Source organism: Medicago truncatula, chromosome 2, assembly GCF_003473485.1.
Source record: "Medicago truncatula cultivar Jemalong A17 chromosome 2, MtrunA17r5.0-ANR, whole genome shotgun sequence".
NCBI classification, from domain to species: Eukaryota; Viridiplantae; Streptophyta; class Magnoliopsida; order Fabales; family Fabaceae; genus Medicago; species Medicago truncatula.
Genome location: NC_053043.1, coordinates 45,572,569 through 45,590,560, shown reverse-complemented (window position 1 = coordinate 45,590,560; position 17,992 = coordinate 45,572,569). Strand labels below are relative to the sequence as shown.

The 17,992-nt window shown below is 30.6% G+C and overlaps 2 protein-coding genes across 2 annotated transcripts; one reads left to right on the top strand and one right to left on the bottom strand.

The window, feature by feature from the left end:
- The first annotated feature begins 3,634 nt into the window (after nucleotides 1-3,634).
- Nucleotides 3,635-7,104, top strand: LOC120578263 (structural maintenance of chromosomes protein 4). The gene is made up of 3 exons (XM_039830808.1): nucleotides 3,635-5,105; nucleotides 5,250-5,729; nucleotides 6,882-7,104. Exon 1 carries the CDS (start codon nucleotides 3,682-3,684, stop codon nucleotides 4,603-4,605), a length of 924 nt encoding a protein of 307 aa, XP_039686742.1. The 5' UTR covers nucleotides 3,635-3,681; the 3' UTR covers nucleotides 4,606-5,105; nucleotides 5,250-5,729; nucleotides 6,882-7,104.
- Nucleotides 7,105-8,565: 1,461 nt separating this feature from the next.
- LOC25487795 (spindle pole body component 110) lies at nucleotides 8,566-12,288 on the bottom strand. The gene is made up of 4 exons (XM_024776346.2): nucleotides 12,124-12,288; nucleotides 9,957-11,746; nucleotides 9,130-9,311; nucleotides 8,566-9,035 (listed from the first exon to the last, which is right to left on the bottom strand). Exons 2-4 carry the CDS (start codon nucleotides 11,728-11,730, stop codon nucleotides 8,913-8,915), a joined length of 2,079 nt encoding a protein of 692 aa, XP_024632114.1. The 5' UTR covers nucleotides 11,731-11,746; nucleotides 12,124-12,288; the 3' UTR covers nucleotides 8,566-8,912.
- Between the last annotated feature and the right edge of the window lie 5,704 nt (nucleotides 12,289-17,992).

The window sequence follows — 17,992 nt, the reverse complement described above, 5'->3', positions numbered from 1 at the left end:
AGCACATGATTTGAAAGCTTACATCAGAGAAAATACTGAAAATTCTTCGGCAGTTCTTGATTTTCTACTGCTTTTGTCAATTTATGGATTGCTTACTTCTTTCGAAGAAGGTGAAGTTTTGGAGTTTTTGCATCTGTTGCTCAACACAAGACAGCTATGGAGTTGTTTGAGACCCTGGGTTTCGCAAATAAAGTTTTTGGTATGTGACCAGTATCACTTCTTTTATCTTTATGCTTTGGTATGTTACATCGTATCAAACGATTATGAAATGTGTCAATATCTTATCTGCAGTTGCTATAAGGTTGTTATGTCAATTTTTACTCATTTTATCATTTATGGTAGATGTAGTTTGTATGAATTTGTTATTGCAAATTCAAATTAAAATGATTATGCGTGTTTGGATGTGAGAATGTTTTGAGGTAATGTAATGTTTTGCTGAAATTTAAATACTTTAGGTGAATTTTATTGAACATCAATCAATTTGATCACTTAACTTTTTTAAATTAACGCAACTTGATCCCTTTAACTTATGTAAGGTAATATACAACTTGATCTCCTAATAAATCGATATGATAGTATAATTTTGTAGGATCACTTCCAAAAAAAAAAAATTAAATCAAAAAACTAAGTGTTCAAATTATTACATGTTTGCAAAATTTGGTGTTTTTTTTTTTTACGATATTTTTACACAATTAGTTATATTAACCAAATGCACTATATGTTGGAAATGTTTGCATTGTATATAATACTTTATGTACGGAGAAGTGGAAAATTTATTAGGGTTAAACTCCAATCCCTATAAACAATGTACTTGATCACTATCAATTGAATACACTTGCTTGATAACTATCTCCATCTTTTATCATAATAAATAAATTGACCGATGAATATAAATTTGATGATTAAAAAGCCTGGTCACTCAAACTTATTATCTCGAAGTGCCACAACATATTTAGGGATCTACTATCTAAATTTTAATGGTAATTTTAGCTATTGTACTCGGTGTGTTCATATGGGAAAGGTTAATCATTTCCCACCATGGGAAAGTTGGATTCAATGATTAGATTAAGTGAAGAACATATTCTTAACATGCTCTCTCAACACTAGATTTTTCTTCACACTATCTTCCAACAATTTAAAAATTCTAAAAATTAAATTTTAGAAATTAAAAAAATCGAAAAAATATAAAAAAATTCAGATAATTTTTTTTTAAATTCTGTAATTCATTTATTGAATGTTAGAATTATTTTTTTTGAAAAAAAAAATTATTTCAATAAAAATAAAATTTTGGAAACTAAGATAAGTTTTAATTTTTCTAAAAAGAATGTATTTTTTAATTTCATAATAAAATAAGATATTCTGAAAAATAAAATAAAAATCCTAAAAAAAATATTTTGAAATTAAAGTTTTTTATTTTTCTAGGAAAATAAAATTCTGGAAAATTCCGAACAATTTTTTTTTTCATTTTTTCAAAAAAAAAAATTCTAACATTCAATAAATGAAGGTTAATGCTTGTTACTACGAATCCTAAGAATTACACACCATCCACCCATGTTTTGCGTCAAACTTCTAGATTTTATTTTTTTGTTATAAAATAAATAGAAACTGATACAAAACAATACTATAGTTCGTGGCTTTCGTGGAAATCCCTTCGTGGGATATAGCGTTGCTCATAAATGAATTACAGAATTTAAAAAAAAAATTATTTGAATTTTTTTATATTTTTTTAATTTCTGAAAATTAATTTTCAGAATTTTAAAATTGTTGGAAGATAGTGTGAAGAAAAATCTAGTGTTGAGAGATCATGTTAAGAATATATTCTTCACTTAATCTAATCATTGAATTAAACTTTCCCATAGTGGGAAAGGATTAACCTTAACCTTTCCCATGTGAAATGTCACCATTGTACTAATATTGAAATTGATAAAAAAAAAAAAAAAATTGAAGAGATTGAAATTGATAAGAATATTGTATTTTGAAAATCAGAAGTCTTAGGCCAAACGGTCCTTTCTCAGTCCCTCAACTACTTAGTCAGGAAGGTATTTGCCATTTAAGAGACTATTTTGTGGACCCCACACAAGACCCACTCTTTTTGACGCCTAAACCAAACAAACATTCTCAATATTCATTTTTTGTTCGCTTTGAAATACAACCTTACAAATAAAAATTATGTTTGAAGAAGATCTTTGGCCCCACTTCATCATTGAGTAGGCATGGTTTTATCCACGTGGCAGTTGTTGGTTGTGCAACTTTTGCCATGAGGCGATGATGTGGCATGCCACATAATAAAAAAAAACATAAAAAATATTTTTTTAAAATAAAAAAACTGAAAATAAATTATAAAAAATAAAAAAAATTCCAAATATTTTCTTCGATCATATAATTTTTAAATATATATTTTGTTTAAAATATAAAAAAAATTGGAAATTAATTTTTATTTTTAAATCTGGAAATAAAATATGATAAGAAATTTTTTAAAAATTATATAATCTCAAAATTCATAAATTTTGACAATATAATTGTCGATATTTAAAAAAAAATTTGTAAAAGAACAAGAAAATAACTTTTCAAAAAATAAAAAAAAATTCTTGGAAAAAATCAGAAAATTATACGTTCAATTTTTATTTAAAATATTGACAATTTTATATTCATATTTTATTTAATTAAATAATTTTCCATATTTTTCATATTTAAAAATTTATATTTAAAAAAAATTAAAAAAATTTTATGATTTTTTTTTATTTTTAAAAATTAGTTTCAGATTTTTTAATTTCAAAAAACAATTTTCATAATATTATGTGTCATGTCACGTCAGCACGACATGGCAAAAGTTGCACAGTCAGCAACTGCCACATGGCCAAAGTCATGTCACTTCAGCTGAATAGTGGGGCCAGGGACCATTTTTAAACAAAAAAAAATTTGCAAAGATGTATTTCAAAGTTTTTTTCTACAGGAACGAAAATCAAAACTGGATCAAATTACAGAGACGATTATTATATTTAAGCTTTTTTTCTTTTTGTTTTTATTTCTCATTTCACCTTTCAGCTTACATTTTTCCTCTTCAGGTTTTAGCTCAACCATCACTAACAAGACAACATCAAGGACAACGATCAACAACGTTTTTGTAAGAATCTTAAGATTATTTTTTGTATATTTCTCTTTCACATTGTCATGCTTTGTTAAGAACAAATCAAACACCTTGAAATGTTGAAAGTTTTACCCCTGTTTCTATTGCCATTGTTCTCTACTTTACTGTTTTATTTTCATTTTTCAAGTGTTATGTGTATTTAAATCTTGAACTTGAACTTGAAACTTGAAAAGTTTACATTTTTTACATGGGTATTGTCTTGTGATTAAAACTTCAAATGTCTATTTTCTAGGTTTTTATACTATTTCTCAGCAAAATCCAATGTTAGACCTGCTAAATGTCTTTTTATATGTTCAAACTTTATAAAGTTTGAATTTTTTCACATGGGTATTGTTTTTTGATTAAAGCTTCAGATGTCTATTTTCTAGGTATTTGTTGTTTGATTAAAGTTTTACTTCTGGAAATGATATGTATTATTTGATTAATGTCCTGGAAATTTTTCAAAGCTTAAAGTTGACGTTTTTATTTTTTTCTTCCCAGGATTTCGACGTGTTCATTAAGAGCCAAGAGTTTACAGTTTCTATAGTTCAATAATGGATATTGAGGCTTCTGATAAGCCAAATTTTTGTGTTGGAGATGATGAAGAACATTTAAATTTTAAATGGCTAACATCATTCGATAAAAGTACATTGCATTCACCTTTTCGTCAAGACTTTGAATCTGAAGATGATGATAATGTTCCTTTGATAGCGTGGTTTCCAAAGAAGAGGGGTACTATCACACTGCCTGTTAAGAGGGTATTTGATAACAACAGTTCCTTGTGCGGTTTGATGAAGAAATCCAAGGTGTCCCCAACATCATATGATGATGATGATGATGTTCCTGCCATGTCAACGGATAAATCATTTTCCTCACTCAAGAAAGAACTTGCATTTGTAGAAAAATCATTTGAGGATTGCCAAAGGACGACGCAAATAGAAAAGGAGAGATTGCATTCCATAAAGAGAGATATTGAGGAGTGCTCCGAAGAGCTTGAAAATAAGAAAAAGAAAATTAGTCATGTTGGAAGAATGAACGAAGCTCACAAGAAAATGCAGGGAAAAATTGAAGAATGTGTCAAGGATTTTGTAGCAAAGGATGGACAGCTCTATTTGGTGGAGGAATTGATTCAAGAGCGCAAGCAAGAACTCAACACAAAAGATATGGAACTTTGTCAAGTCATGGATAACATTTCAAAACAGAAGGAATTTGAAAGCCAAGTGAAGGAGCTAGTGAATGATTTGGTATCAAAACAGAAGCATTTTGAAAGCCGCATGGAGAAGCTTAAGTCAAAAGAGAAGCAGCTTGATGGCCGAGTGGAGGAGCATAAATCAAAACAGAGAGAATTTGAAAGCCAGGTGAAGGGGCTAGAATCTAAAAAGAAGAATTTAGAAATGCAAGTGGAGGATCTCAAATCAGAAGAAAGACAATTGAAAGGACAAGTTAAGGAACTTGAGTCTGACAAGGAAGCAACTTGATGTCAGAGTGAAGGGGTTAGAACCAAAGGAGGGTGAACTTGAAGGGTGGGTGAAGAAGCCGGAATCAGAAAAGAAGCATTTCGAGAGCCAACTGAAGGAGCTCGAATCAAAAGAAAAGAAATTTAATGGACAAGTGAAGGAGTTCCAGTCAAAAGAGGAGGAATTTAACAGTCAAGTGAAGGAGTTTAAAACGAAGAAGGAGGAATTCAAAGGTCGGGTTAAGGAGCTTAAATAAAAAAAGAAGCAATTTAAAACCAAGGTTGAGGAATTCAAATCAATAGCGAAGCAATTTGAAGAACGATGGAAAGAACTCGAGTCAAAAGAGAATAAGTTCAAAGTACTAGTGAAGTCACTCAAGTTAAAAGAGAAGCAGGTTGAAGGAGAAGTCGAGGATCCCGAGTCAAAGCTAAATAAACATGATGGAACACCGAAGGAGCCTGAGTTGACAGAGAAACGATATGAACCATTAATAAAATATTTTGATGAGGAAATAGAATCGGGTAAATGTTCTTATTCATCTGGTATTCATTTAGCATATTGAAAATTTCATTCAACCATTTCTGTTAATAATGTTGATATTTTTTATAACCTGATCTGCATTACATCTATGAGGGAGCTTAAATATCTGCTATCTAAATATGCAGCTACATCTTACATGGATGATCAATTAAGTCCAACCACTGATGAAACAAGTTTGCAGTTGCTCCCAAGTGATGAAACTGACATTCTAGTTGATCTGCAAGAATCATCAGATCCAGCAAAATTTGTTCTGGATATAATACTGAACCCGATTATTCCACGGTGTAAGAAGGGAGACCATGCTGTGATTATTGATGGTAGCAACATCTTTCTGTTGGAACAGCTGATGAAAATCTCACCGTCACTGAAGATTAGCCCTTGTGTAAAAAAAGACGCATTGAAGCTCGCACTTGATTTGAAAGTTAACATGAAAGAAAATACTGAAAATTCTTTGGTAGTTCTTGGTTTTCTACTGCTTTTGTCAATTTATGAATTGCTTACTTCTTTTGATGAAGATGAAGTCTTGGAGCTCTTCGCATTTGTTGCTCAGCACAAGATAGCTGTGGAACTGTTTCGGACCTTGGGTTTTGCAAATAAACTTTCAGGTATTTTAATTTAGATATGGTTTGGTCAGTCACCTGTATCTCTTTTTGGTATGTTACATGTATGTTTATCAAATCCATATTGCATTTTTGGATCTTATTATGTCTTGTGTGTGCAAACTGTGAACTTATCTATATTGATAGAATGTTGATTACATGTGTAACTCTTTTTTGAAGGAAGGAATTACATTTGTAACTCTTATGAGGTTTGTTATGGATATTCTCTAAAATCCAAATTGCAAGTGTTAGCTGCTGATGCTTGAGAAAAAAATTAAATAAAACATATTTGTGTCATTGTACAATTGTTATTGAATATTTTTGAATTTTATATCCTATTTTGAGAATGTGGAATCTTAGAACCGTGTTTGAAATATGGTTTGCAAGTGTTTCACATCTGTTTTCTTAATTGATGTCTGGTTCTTTGGATGAATATGGAACCGTTAAATATGACTCAGTTCTCCTGGAATGTCCTTGTAGTGTTGTATTATGGATAATGAATTCTTAAGTGGTACATTGAGTTGAACACAAGTGGAGCCAAATTGGAAAATATAGCTAATGTATTTCATGTTTTCTGTGATGCGAGTCTCTTTTTGAATTTATTTTGTATAATAGTGTTATAAGGTTCTGGTTCATGTTTCTGCCATTTTCTCATGTTTCTATCTATATCTATCTATTGTAATTTTCCTGCCATTGTTATCTGCTATCAGGATGAGGTGTTTAATGGCGGCTATTCATGATGAAACCCGAAAGCTGCTAGTCCATGAGATAGTAAAGGAAATGTGTAACCCTTTTTAAGAAATAGGACAACTCTTTTTGAAATTTTAAAAATTCAAATACATTTAGATGATAAGTACAAACTATGCATCAGATTAATATAGTAGATGTTTGTAACTTGGTATGAAATTGAACTCACGTAATTGGCTTTATTTTGTGTCCGCTAACAGTTCTATCATTTGTTAAGAGAAAATTGACATCTTGGTGTTAATGATTGGAAAATGAAATAGACATGAATTTTACCTCTCTTTTATGTATCTCATGCATTTTCGAAATGGTTTGAAATTCAGTCCAATCTGCTTTGGTTTTTTGTTACCTAGAATTTATTTAATGTTTGTTCTGGTATGTTTTGATGAAGTGAATTTTTTTTGTACCTTGCAGATTTTGTTGAGAAAACTTATTAGGAAGAAGCAATTTGTTGTGCTTGTTACTTGGCTGAGAAGAATCAAAAAGTTTTTGTGCTAGAAAAAACTTAATGTTAAGGGACGGAAGGAGAAAGCAAATTTCAATTATATACTCCAACTTCTTGAACATTTTTCACTTCTTAATGTTAGGTTACTCTCTCTTTTTTTTTCTTATGCCTCTTTTTCTTATTGTAACTGTAAGAACCACATTTCTTTTCAGTCTTTATTTTAATTTATATATATTTTGTTAATGGTAAATGTTTATTTTATATATTTTGTTAATGGTTCTTTTATCTTCATCATTTGTTGTGCATTTTTTAAATCGAAATTAAGGTTCTTTTATGTTATTAAATTTCTATATTATGAAACATTCCATGTTCATACCATTTTGTGATAGTTATAAATACTGTGAACATGAACACAGGATAAAGCCAGAGAGATAAATAGATTGCTAGTCTCGGAGCTATTCTACTATGTATTGGTAATAACAACCTAGAATCTGAGGATCAACTTGACAAGTTTCCTAATGACCTACATAGACAGAATGGGCAAATAGTATTTTTACTGGAAGTAGTGAGTGTCATCTTCCAAATACGCAACAACCTAATGTATAGTTACGTGGTAGCGAAAACCTGCTAACATGTTTCCTTGTAAATGAATTCACAAGATTCTTTCTGTTTCTTACTCTGTAAAATATCTAATTGGAAAGAATGAAAACTCATGATAATAGTTAACAGGGTCATCTCTATTTTTGGTTCTGTATTCTTTCTATCTAACTCATGATAATAGTTCATTTTTAATTTCTCAAAGGCTTAAGTTTGATGCGTAGAAAATGTTTTCATAACAAACTAGTTATTTGGAGTACATGCCACGCTTTTGTTCACAATGTTTTTGTAATTAGCTTCAATACACTTGATGCAAAAGTTCCTCAAGATTTCTCTCATTTGTTCCGAGAAAGTTGAAATCTTGATTAATGCTTGGAAAATGAAAGACTTCAAATTTATATCTCTTGCTATATGTACCACTATTGTATTTTTTATTTTTTTAAATGGTTTGAGGTGTTTTTTTCCCTTCACTGTAGTACTTCTGAGTTATTATTCAACTATACTCTTGGTTTTAGTTAACTATAACTGATTTTATGGAATAAATGGTTAGTTATGATAAAGTGAAATTTTGTTGCACCTTGTAGATTTTGTTAATTGACGGATTCAACTCAATTGAACTCCATTTCACTCAAAATCAAAGAATCAATGTGAGGGATATAGAACAATGCTTGAAGTGAAAATGCAAGAAAGAAGAAAAGCGAAAATAGAATGATCGGAAAAGTGAATTCACCGTGGTGCGGTAGTGGATCGAAGCATTTGAGTCGGAATCTGAGTTGGCGTCGAAAACCGTCTGAATCTGAAGAATTAGAAACCACAGTGGAAGAGAGAGTGTGGAGGGAAACTCGAAGGGTTCAAGGGTTTTGGTGGATTTTCATGTGATGTGGTGGATCAACGTTGGCACTTAACGGTCAACAAACAGTCAGCTAACGATAGAAAATAAAATGACGTAGAAGAATTTTATTTGACGATAGTTTGCATGCTAGCTGAATAAGATGTTTTTTTTATCAAATGATGTGAGCCATTTAAAATTCAAGAGTTCTTCATCATCACCAACATAAACTTTGACTTGACTAGAAAAAAGAAAATTTTGAGCTATTACATGAACATCTCAAATTCCTGGGAAGAAACTTCAACCTTATTTAGCTTTGAAATCTTTGAATAGATTCTATGACTTTAATAAAATAATGGAAAAATTACAAAATTCATCGCTTAAGTTAATTTAACATTTTCGTCTTTTATCTTCTTTTTTCCTGATTTAAAAGACGAAAGAGTTAGGTATGAGACGAATGTTGTAATATTTCTTAAAATAATACATTACCTTCTCTACCACATATTTTTACATCTGCTGCCTATTTGGAGGATGGCACTCACAGGTTCCAGTAAAAACACTAGTTGCCATTCTGTTACTGCAGCTCAATAATACGATCGTCAATCTTGTTAAGTAGATCCTGGGATTCTAGGTTGTTATCTACAATGCATTGTAGAACAGCAATGAGACTAGCAACTTCTTGATCTTTAGCCTTTTCCTGAGTTCACATTCAAAGTACTTATAACTATTATGAAGGAGTATGAAGATTGAAATGTTTCATAAAATAGAAATTGAATAAGAAAACAAAGAACCTTAATTTCAATGGAGTTGGTTCCCTTGCAAATGCTCTCAGAAATTAGTTTTAGATTCTGCACATGCTCTTCGAATAGATCAACTAGTTGATTACTGTTGCTGAAGTTATACGCATGACTAAATCTAACAGCTTCATCATATTCTTGTCTCTTGATAAGATTCTCAACAAAACCTACAATGTCTGCGAAAATTTCGCTTCATCAAACTGACCAAAACAGCTATAAAAGAATGAAGGTCACAAAACGAATTTAAAAAAATATGTATACTATGAAAGAATGTACAACTTTTCCTAGATTGAAATGCATGGGTGACAGAGAAAAGAATTGTACTAATAGTTACAATCAATGTCAATATAGCACCTTAACTGAATGAATGGAGATAGTGTTGGATTGGTTCATAAACAAGACTAGAAACAGTTGCACTAATAGGATTATTAAATGCTCTTAATGTTTGTTAGCATATTGACACAACATTTTAACTCTAAAGTTTACACTATTTGCATATACTTGAAAAATTAAAACTAAATTAATATACTAATCTATCATTAGAAGTACAGTACCATGTATTACAATTAAACCTTAGCCATGGATAAAAACACAAGCGTTTTTTTGGATTTAAGAGATTCATAAAATGTTCAAGGGTGAAAAATATTATCCAAATACAGTCTGACGGTGGTGAGTGTCATATAAAAACTGCAGAAGCTTTTCAGCTTGGCTAAGCATACAGTATTAACACGAATAAAAATATTTTTAAAGAATTATAAACATCATTAAAAGAAACAATTGAAATGTTTTTTTCAATAAACTAGATGAATAAGAACATTTACCAGATTCATATTGTTTCCCTTTCAACTCAGGCTCCTTCGCTTGTCCGTCAAACTTAATCGACTTTGACTGAAGTTCCTTGACTTGTCCTTCAATCTGCTTCTCTTTTAACTTGAACTCCTTCACCTTTACTTTGAACCGATTCTCTTTTGACTTCAATTCTTTACACCGTTCATCAAATTGCTTATCTTTTGATTTGAAATCCTCAACTTGACTGTCAAAATATTTCTTTTTTGATTCGAGCTCCTTAACTCGACCTTCGAGTACCTTTGCTTTTAAGTCATGCTCCTTCACTCGGGCTTCATGTTGCTTCACTTTTGAATCAAGTTTTTTCATTCGGCTTCCGATATGCTTCTGTTTTGATACCAGTTCCCTCTCTTTGTATTCAAACTCCTTCACTCGTCCTGCAAGTTGGTTCTCTTTTGACTCCAACTCCTTCAATTGGCTTTGAATGTGCTGTTTTTTAAATTCCAGCTCCTTCATCTGGCCTTCAAATTTCTCCTCTTTTGATTCAAACTCCTTCTTCCGGCCTTCAAGCTGCATCTCTTTTGACTCTAGCTCCATTGCCCGTCCTTCAACTTGCTTCTTTTTTGATTCAAGCTCCTTCACCCAGTTTTTGAAAAGCTTCTTTTTTGATTCAATCTGCTTTATACAATATTCAAGTTCCCCCTTCTTTGATTTGAACTGTTTCACATGAGCTTCCAGCTGCTTCTCTCTTGATTCCGATGCCTTTACTCGTCCTTCTAAGTGATTCTCCTTTGACTCTAACTCCTTCAATCGGCTTTCAAAATGCTTCTGTTTTGATACAAGCTCCTTCTCTTGGCCTTCAAATTTCTCCAGTTTTGATTTAAACTCATTCTCCCGGACTTCAAGTTGCATCTCTTTTGAGTTTAGCTCCATTGCCCTTCCTTCAACTTGCTTCTGTTTTGACTCAAGTTCCTTGACCTGATCTTCAAATCGCTTCTTCTTTGACGCAAAGTCTTTCATTCGAGCATGTGGATCATTCTGTCTGATTGATATTACCTTTAGTAACTTCTTCCTTTCGGACTCTAATATTTCTGCTTGTCTGCTAACCAGTATTTTCATTGAATCAAGCTCTTTCTCTTTGGACTCAAGTTCCATATTACATTTAGCAACTTTTTGAGTAAGAGCCTTGAGTCCCTCTTCCTTACTTTCAACTTTTCCCAGCATTTTGTCGTGAATTTCGTTAATTCTTCTCACACAACCAACTTGCTTCTTCTTATTTACAAGCTCTTTCCAACACTCTTCGATCTCTCTCTTCATGCACTGCAGTCTCATCTCTTCCACATGTCTCTTCCTTTTGCATTCCATAATCAATTTTTCTAACAATCTTAGTTCTTTCTTCAACAAGGAAAATGATTCATCAGCTGATTCGCCCGGACTTTCAATTATATTTGACAACAGAATGTCATCATTGTCTTCGTTGTGATCATGATATGGTGACACCTTGGATTTCTTAACAGAAATGTTCAAGGAACTGGGTTGATTCAATAGCCTCTTAACTGGAAGTGTAGTAACATCCCTGGAATCGTCACATTTACAACTATATGTTTCCAAACACGAAATCGGGGAAAACCTTGGTGACAAGTGAACATCATCAACATCATAATCTTCAGATTCAAAGTCTTGACAAGATACATGTTTTGTCACATCTGAATGGGATGTTTTTTCTTCACAAGAAGTGAGCCATTTAACATGCAAGTTCCCATCATCATCACCACAAAATTTTAGCTTGTGAGAAGCCTCAGAATCCATGATTTAACTACAGAAACTGGGAAAAAAAATGAAAATCAAAGAAATGAACAATAAGGTTCTTGAATTGAAAAATATAAAACTATAGGTGTAAAGGTTTCAAATTCCTTGGTGAAACAGAATGATGAAGTTGTACACTACAGTTCCGGAATCAAAATGAAACTATAAACTAAACTCTGAGAACAATAGCAATGTAAATAAACAGTACAGGGGTAAAGGTTTAAACTTTGTAGGTGAAAGTGAATGATGAAGTAATAAACAGTTCCAGAAGAATCAAAATCAAACAAATAATCTAAGATTGCATGCATGTTGTTGATTTTTACTGACAAAACATGAAAATGTAAATGTGAAATAGAAAGAAAAAATAAATAAAGAGAATGAAGTTGAGAAGCTTACAATAAAATGGTTGAAGTTATCTTGTTACTGAGGAAGAGGAAGATGAAGAGTGAGGAAGAAGAAGAAGAAGAAGATGAAGTTTCTAGAGTTTCAATGGGAATTTGGATAGTCAAGAAAATGAGAGTTCGTTCGTTGCACTGGGCTCCACAATAAGCGGCGCTTACGTTTGTGTTGTGTGGGAGTCAGTGGGCTCCACAACAAACTCAATCCTCAATAGCTTTACTTGCTCACCAAGTTCACACAAAAGAACCTCAAAAAAATTTGGGTCCGGCTAAGGTGTGTTCGAGACACTCTTCAAGGATATTGAAATAAAAATATATTTTTAAAAAACTTAAATATTTTAATTTTTAATGTATTAATCATACAATTTTTATAAAAAAAAAATATATTATTTAAAGACTTTAAAGAGTGTTATGTGAGCATTCGTTAGAGGTGAAGATCTTCTCCATTTGACAAGTTTGAGAGATAGATACAAAAAATAGATGGTGGGTCCCACCATCATTAATTATATTTTACTTTTTTCAAGATTTTATGTGTTTTTATCTCTCCAAATTGAAAAAATGGAGAAACACATAAATGGAGAGGATCATCACCTATTCGTTAGTATTTTCCATAAAAAAAAAATGAAAGTTTAAGTCTGATATTAGTCTGATCTTTCGAAAGTCTAGTATGATTGTTAAAACAAGTAAAAACGTCTCAAATGGAGATTATTTTATTTAATAATGTCTTTAACATATGATAGTTTTCTACAGTAGGAAGAAAAAACAAATATATATATATATATATATTAGTTATCGACAATTGTATAAGAATTCTTTCTCTTTCTTCAACGACTAATGCATTCCAAGATCAAAATTAAAAACAACATAAATAAAAGTTATTTTCGTCATCTCAAATTCATGTGATTCTTGCTCTCTTTTATGTCTTTTTATTTATGTTTTAAATGTACACGTTAAAGTGCACGGTAGTAAGTCCTAATTGAGGACTCTTTTTAGTTTACCACTATTATGGATGCTCTAGTATTATTCATGTTTAAATTGGCATATGAACTAATAAATCAATGAGATTAAACTTCCTATTAATAAACCAAGCAGTTGTATTTAAGTGGTTAATAAGCTTTATCAAAAGATGTATTGTTTAAGAGAGCATGAGTTTGATTGTTGGGCTGAACAATTCTCTAACATACTTTTCTTATCTCCTGATCGAACTTCAGATTATCAGGGTCTTTTTTCCTAAATACTGGGTTAACAAAAAACACCTTCTTTTGACTTTTTAACACGACATTTTAGTTGTTTCAAAAACATTCTTAAAAAATGGAGTTTTTTTTTAAACATACAAAAAAGTTTTTTTTAATCCCTTACAAAAAGATTCTGATTAGAAAGAACTCAATGGATCTCCTCAAATTCATCAAAAAAAGAGTGGATTCCCATTGAGTTCTTATGCTATCATTTTGAAAACTTAATTCATCATATTATTACAGGGATGATCACAATCCGAAATATGAACCATAAAAGAAAATACCAACTAAACCGATAACGACAATACGTATTATAATATCATATTTCAATTATAGATTATAATAATACATTTAATTTGTGAAAAAATTAATGTACGCTAATTAGTTTAAATTCCTAAAAAAATTAACAAATTATAATTTAATATAAGTACACAATTTAATATAATAATAGTAAACAAAAAAAAATATATTATTCATATTCATATTTACTTGGTAGGTCTAAAAATAAACCTCTAAAAAAACACAACCTTCTTTGTTTAAGAAAAAAACTTGATCTAGTGTGACCTGGTCTGACACAGACCCTCTAAATTGATATGGCCTATTCTCACCTCTAGTGCTGATCCACCTGGGGACGTTCAACATTTTCTTTCTTTTTTCTCTTAAATAAGAAGGACAAAGCTATGTAAGACTTAAAAATAATAGGAGTATCAACTAGTGATAAAAAGATTTCTTTAAAAAAAAAAAAACTAGTGATAAAAAGATAGAAACTTTATAAATGAAGGAATTTTATCTAGGAATAATAATCTGCACTTATTGGTTACAAGGGCTAAATTAGATTAAGGTCATGCTGAAAATACTAGAAGTTTTGTGTTGAAATAAGATTTTGAAGACTTTTATAAAATTGATAATACAACTTTTAAAATATCATTACCATATTTATTTATTTTTTAAAAACAAATAGGACAAATGTTAGCATTTTCTTAAATTTGACAGAGTTACAGAGAAAGTAAGCAAAGCTAAAAATAAAATTTAATGTAAGTATTGAATTTTTATGAAAAATAATGTTATTTTATTATATATTATTTCCGAATTATTTTTTAAAATTATTTCTCATGAATCCAATGATCGACTTAGGCCCCGTTTGGATAAACAGGTTATACATATGCTTGTAGCATTAGAGCTTATTGCATAAGAGCTTACATTAGAAGCTCTTGTACTCAATAAGATTTTTACGTTTGGATAAGTACACTTAAAAGTACTTACACAAATTGAAGTGTTTGGATATGTCATTATATAAGCATTTATAAAATATTAATATGATTTTAATCTAGAAAATTAAAGAATCAAACCATGATTAAAAATCTACCACAAAAACATGATTAAAAATTTAGTAATAATTTTAATACATACAAAAAAAAGATAAATATTTGTATTGGAATAAAATTATTATCTAAAAATAATAATTGAAGAATCAAACTAGTGATATAAACATTACAATATTTATTTAAAATGAGATAAATAAACAATCAAATATCACTATTCACAGGTATAATAATATTTTTTATCCTATAATAATATAAATAAAATAAGAAACAATATATCGATAAATAGAATAATATAGGTTCTCTTAAAAAAATAGAATAATATATAGATAAGCGTATAAAACTATAAGATAATTAAAAAAAATTGCATGTATTAAAAAACAAATATAATTGTGAGTTTGGAAAAAGAAGGTTAAGTGAGAATCGAAAGAGCAATTTCAGAGAAGCTCCGTCTTAAGTCCAGTGATAAGCCTATAATATGAGCTTATAAAAATACAGCTCGAGCAGCTTATGAAATTGTGATAAGCACTTTCCATTGATTTACCCAAACACTTTTATAAATGCTTATATTAGTAAATATGTTCGCATAAGTTTAAAATAAGCCAATTCAAACCGGCCCTTATTCAAACCAATTCCTTATCTCAAAATTGGATTGGTTTGTTTGATGTAAAATATGGTTTTTGACCCAACCAATCTAACCTTGAACACCGCTAAATAAAACATGGATGATATGTGTAGGGGTTGGAGTTCGAACCTCATACACCCCACTTATTCATCTTTAAAGTGGATTTTTCTAGCCACTAGGCTTGAAAAAAAAAAAAAAAACATGGATGATATTTATCATTTTCTTATTTTATCGTAAATTTAGTACACCCCCATATATACAATACCATCCATATTTGGAAGGATTAAAATTACGAGTGATATAGCAATAGTGATATCCTTTAATTGAAATAACACTTGAGAGGTTCTAAAATACATAATAATTTTAAGAGAACCAATAATGGTAAAGGAGTGAGGAAGTGTACCTTGCATTAATTTTAGGTGATTTGATGTTGACACATATCCATTGGCTGAGAAACACGAGTAATTTATCCAAATGCTCCTCATCAGTTAACTGTCAAATTATGGAACCGTCTGTAGTTAACTCCCAAGGAAAACTTTGGCAGTAAACTACCGAGGAAAACTGAAAATTTATGCAGTTAACTGCCGAGGAAACCTCATACCTTTTTTTTTTGTTGACAAAAACCATAAATTGTCATTAATAATATTTATTGATTTTGAATGTTTCAATCATTATTTTGTATGTTTCAATCAATTGCAGTATTATATATATATTAATAAGAATATCATTTAAATCTTGACAAAAAAATAAAGAGCATTTAAGTCCTCAAAAAACATTTCAATAAGTGTAAAAATTAAACATTTGAATATTGTTTTTGCAAATTACTTAAATTAAAAAAAATCTTTGTGCACAATTATTTTAATGTAGAAAATATAACAACATATTATACCTTAAAAAAATCGTTGTGCACAATTATTTTAACGATTTTTTTTATTATTATTTTTATTTAAGTACTGTGCAAAACAATATTCAAATGCTTAATTTTTACACTGATTTAAATGTTATTCTTATTAAAATATATACGCATAAGTATAATACTACAATTGTTTGAAACGTACTAAAATAATGATTTAAACATTCAAAATCAATAAATATTATTAATAACAATTTATGGTTTTTGTCAAAAAAAAAACAGGTTTGAGGTTTCTTCGGCAGCAGTTAACTGCCGAAGTTTTCAGTTTTCCTCGGTAATTAACTGCAGCCGATTCCATAATTCGGCTGTTAACTGCCGATGGACATTTCGGTAACTTAATCGTGTGACAGTGCCTTATTGTGCAATGTGTCAACAACAATTATCTAATTTTAGATAGGCTCGTGACATAATTCAAGTTGATGTTGTTTTCTTGTGATGAAAGTTGAGAGTACGGGATTACGTGAAAGTTTGAGGATCTTGAATACAAAGGCATGTCTCCATGTTTGATCTTTCATTTGTCTGCATGAGCAAATCGAAAGTAATTAAAGTTACTAAAACCAAGAACCCATATCAAAAGATAAACCATCTTTCTATAATTGTTGTTTGTATCAACAGTATGTAAGTAAATAAACACACTTATTTCTATAATTAAGTTGTGACACTGTACGTGTGTTTGATTTGCTAAAAAATGAAGGACAGGATAGAACAATTTTAGTTGTCCAGTGTTTGATTTGTAAAACTGTTTCAGGTACAGGACAAACTGGAGGCAAGTGACAGGACAAAAATTGTTTTTGTCCCTCACCAAATCACAACAACACAACTTTTTATCTCACGTACAAGCTGTCTAAAATACCAAAATAGCATTTTGTCCCTCAAAAATCGTATAAAATAAAAAATTACTCAATGCCATAAAAAATTTGTCATGTGCTGTTCTGCCTTGTGTTGTACTGTTCTATCTTGTATTGTTATGTCCAGTACTTACTGTTTTGCAAACCAAACACACGTGAATTGGGTTTTTAAGCTTCGATTTTTTCCGTCCCAGCCTAAAAACCACCAGAGAGGACGTAGTCTTCCACTGTAAAGTTTTTGTCAGCCTTGCACTATCCCAAATGAATTTTTGGCAATGTCAAATCTGTCACACATAGTCGTTATTGAATTCGATATTTTCCTCATTCATCATCGACCTATGTGTTGCAAACCTGACATTGGGAAAAAAAACTCCCCAGAAGAGGAGAAGAATGCAGCAGCCTCAGCTCAAACATAAGGAAAATAATGCTCATTTTCATTTTGTAATTTTTATTTTATTTTATTTTGAGATTGGATTTGTTGTTGTGTTATGAGGAGAAGAACTTTTATAGCCATTAATGGGAAGGTGTTGGGAAGGGGTTAGGATCCTACAATGGAGATAATCCTAACTCGTCGGGGAGGGTTGAGAAATGCCACATAATTGTTTACGAAGTTGGTTTTACTTTTTCCTTTGTTTATTCCATAAACGGTGCTCATAGCATTTCTCAATTTCATAAATTTATCTCTGAAACCAACCGCTGTGGACTCGGTGGAGGATGATCATGGTTAAGAATATATTTTTTTTAGCTTTATTGGCCTTTTAGGAGCCATTTGGTTCAACGGAAGGGAGAGGAAGTGAGAAGAGGTATTTTAATTAAATATATTTTCAGGATCCAGCAATCATCGCAATATTAGCTCCGGTTTCTATGAGATACAACAAAACAATCTCTGGGATCTCAGTTCTCAATTCAATAGGCAAACAACAA

Excerpts from the sequence above, each read along its gene's own strand:
- LOC120578263 (XM_039830808.1), top strand. The coding sequence starts at position 3,682 with ATGGATATTGAGGCTTCTGATAAGCCAAATTTTTGTGTTGGAGATGAT.
- LOC25487795 (XM_024776346.2), bottom strand. The coding sequence starts at position 11,730 with ATGGATTCTGAGGCTTCTCACAAGCTAAAATTTTGTGGTGATGATGAT. Across the intron at positions 9,312-9,956 it reads AGGGAAACAATATGAATCTG|ACATTGTAGGTTTTGTTGAG; the intron begins GTAAATGTTCTT and ends AAATTTTCGCAG. Across the intron at positions 9,036-9,129 it reads CCAACTCCATTGAAATTAAG|GAAAAGGCTAAAGATCAAGA; the intron begins GTTCTTTGTTTT and ends ATGTGAACTCAG.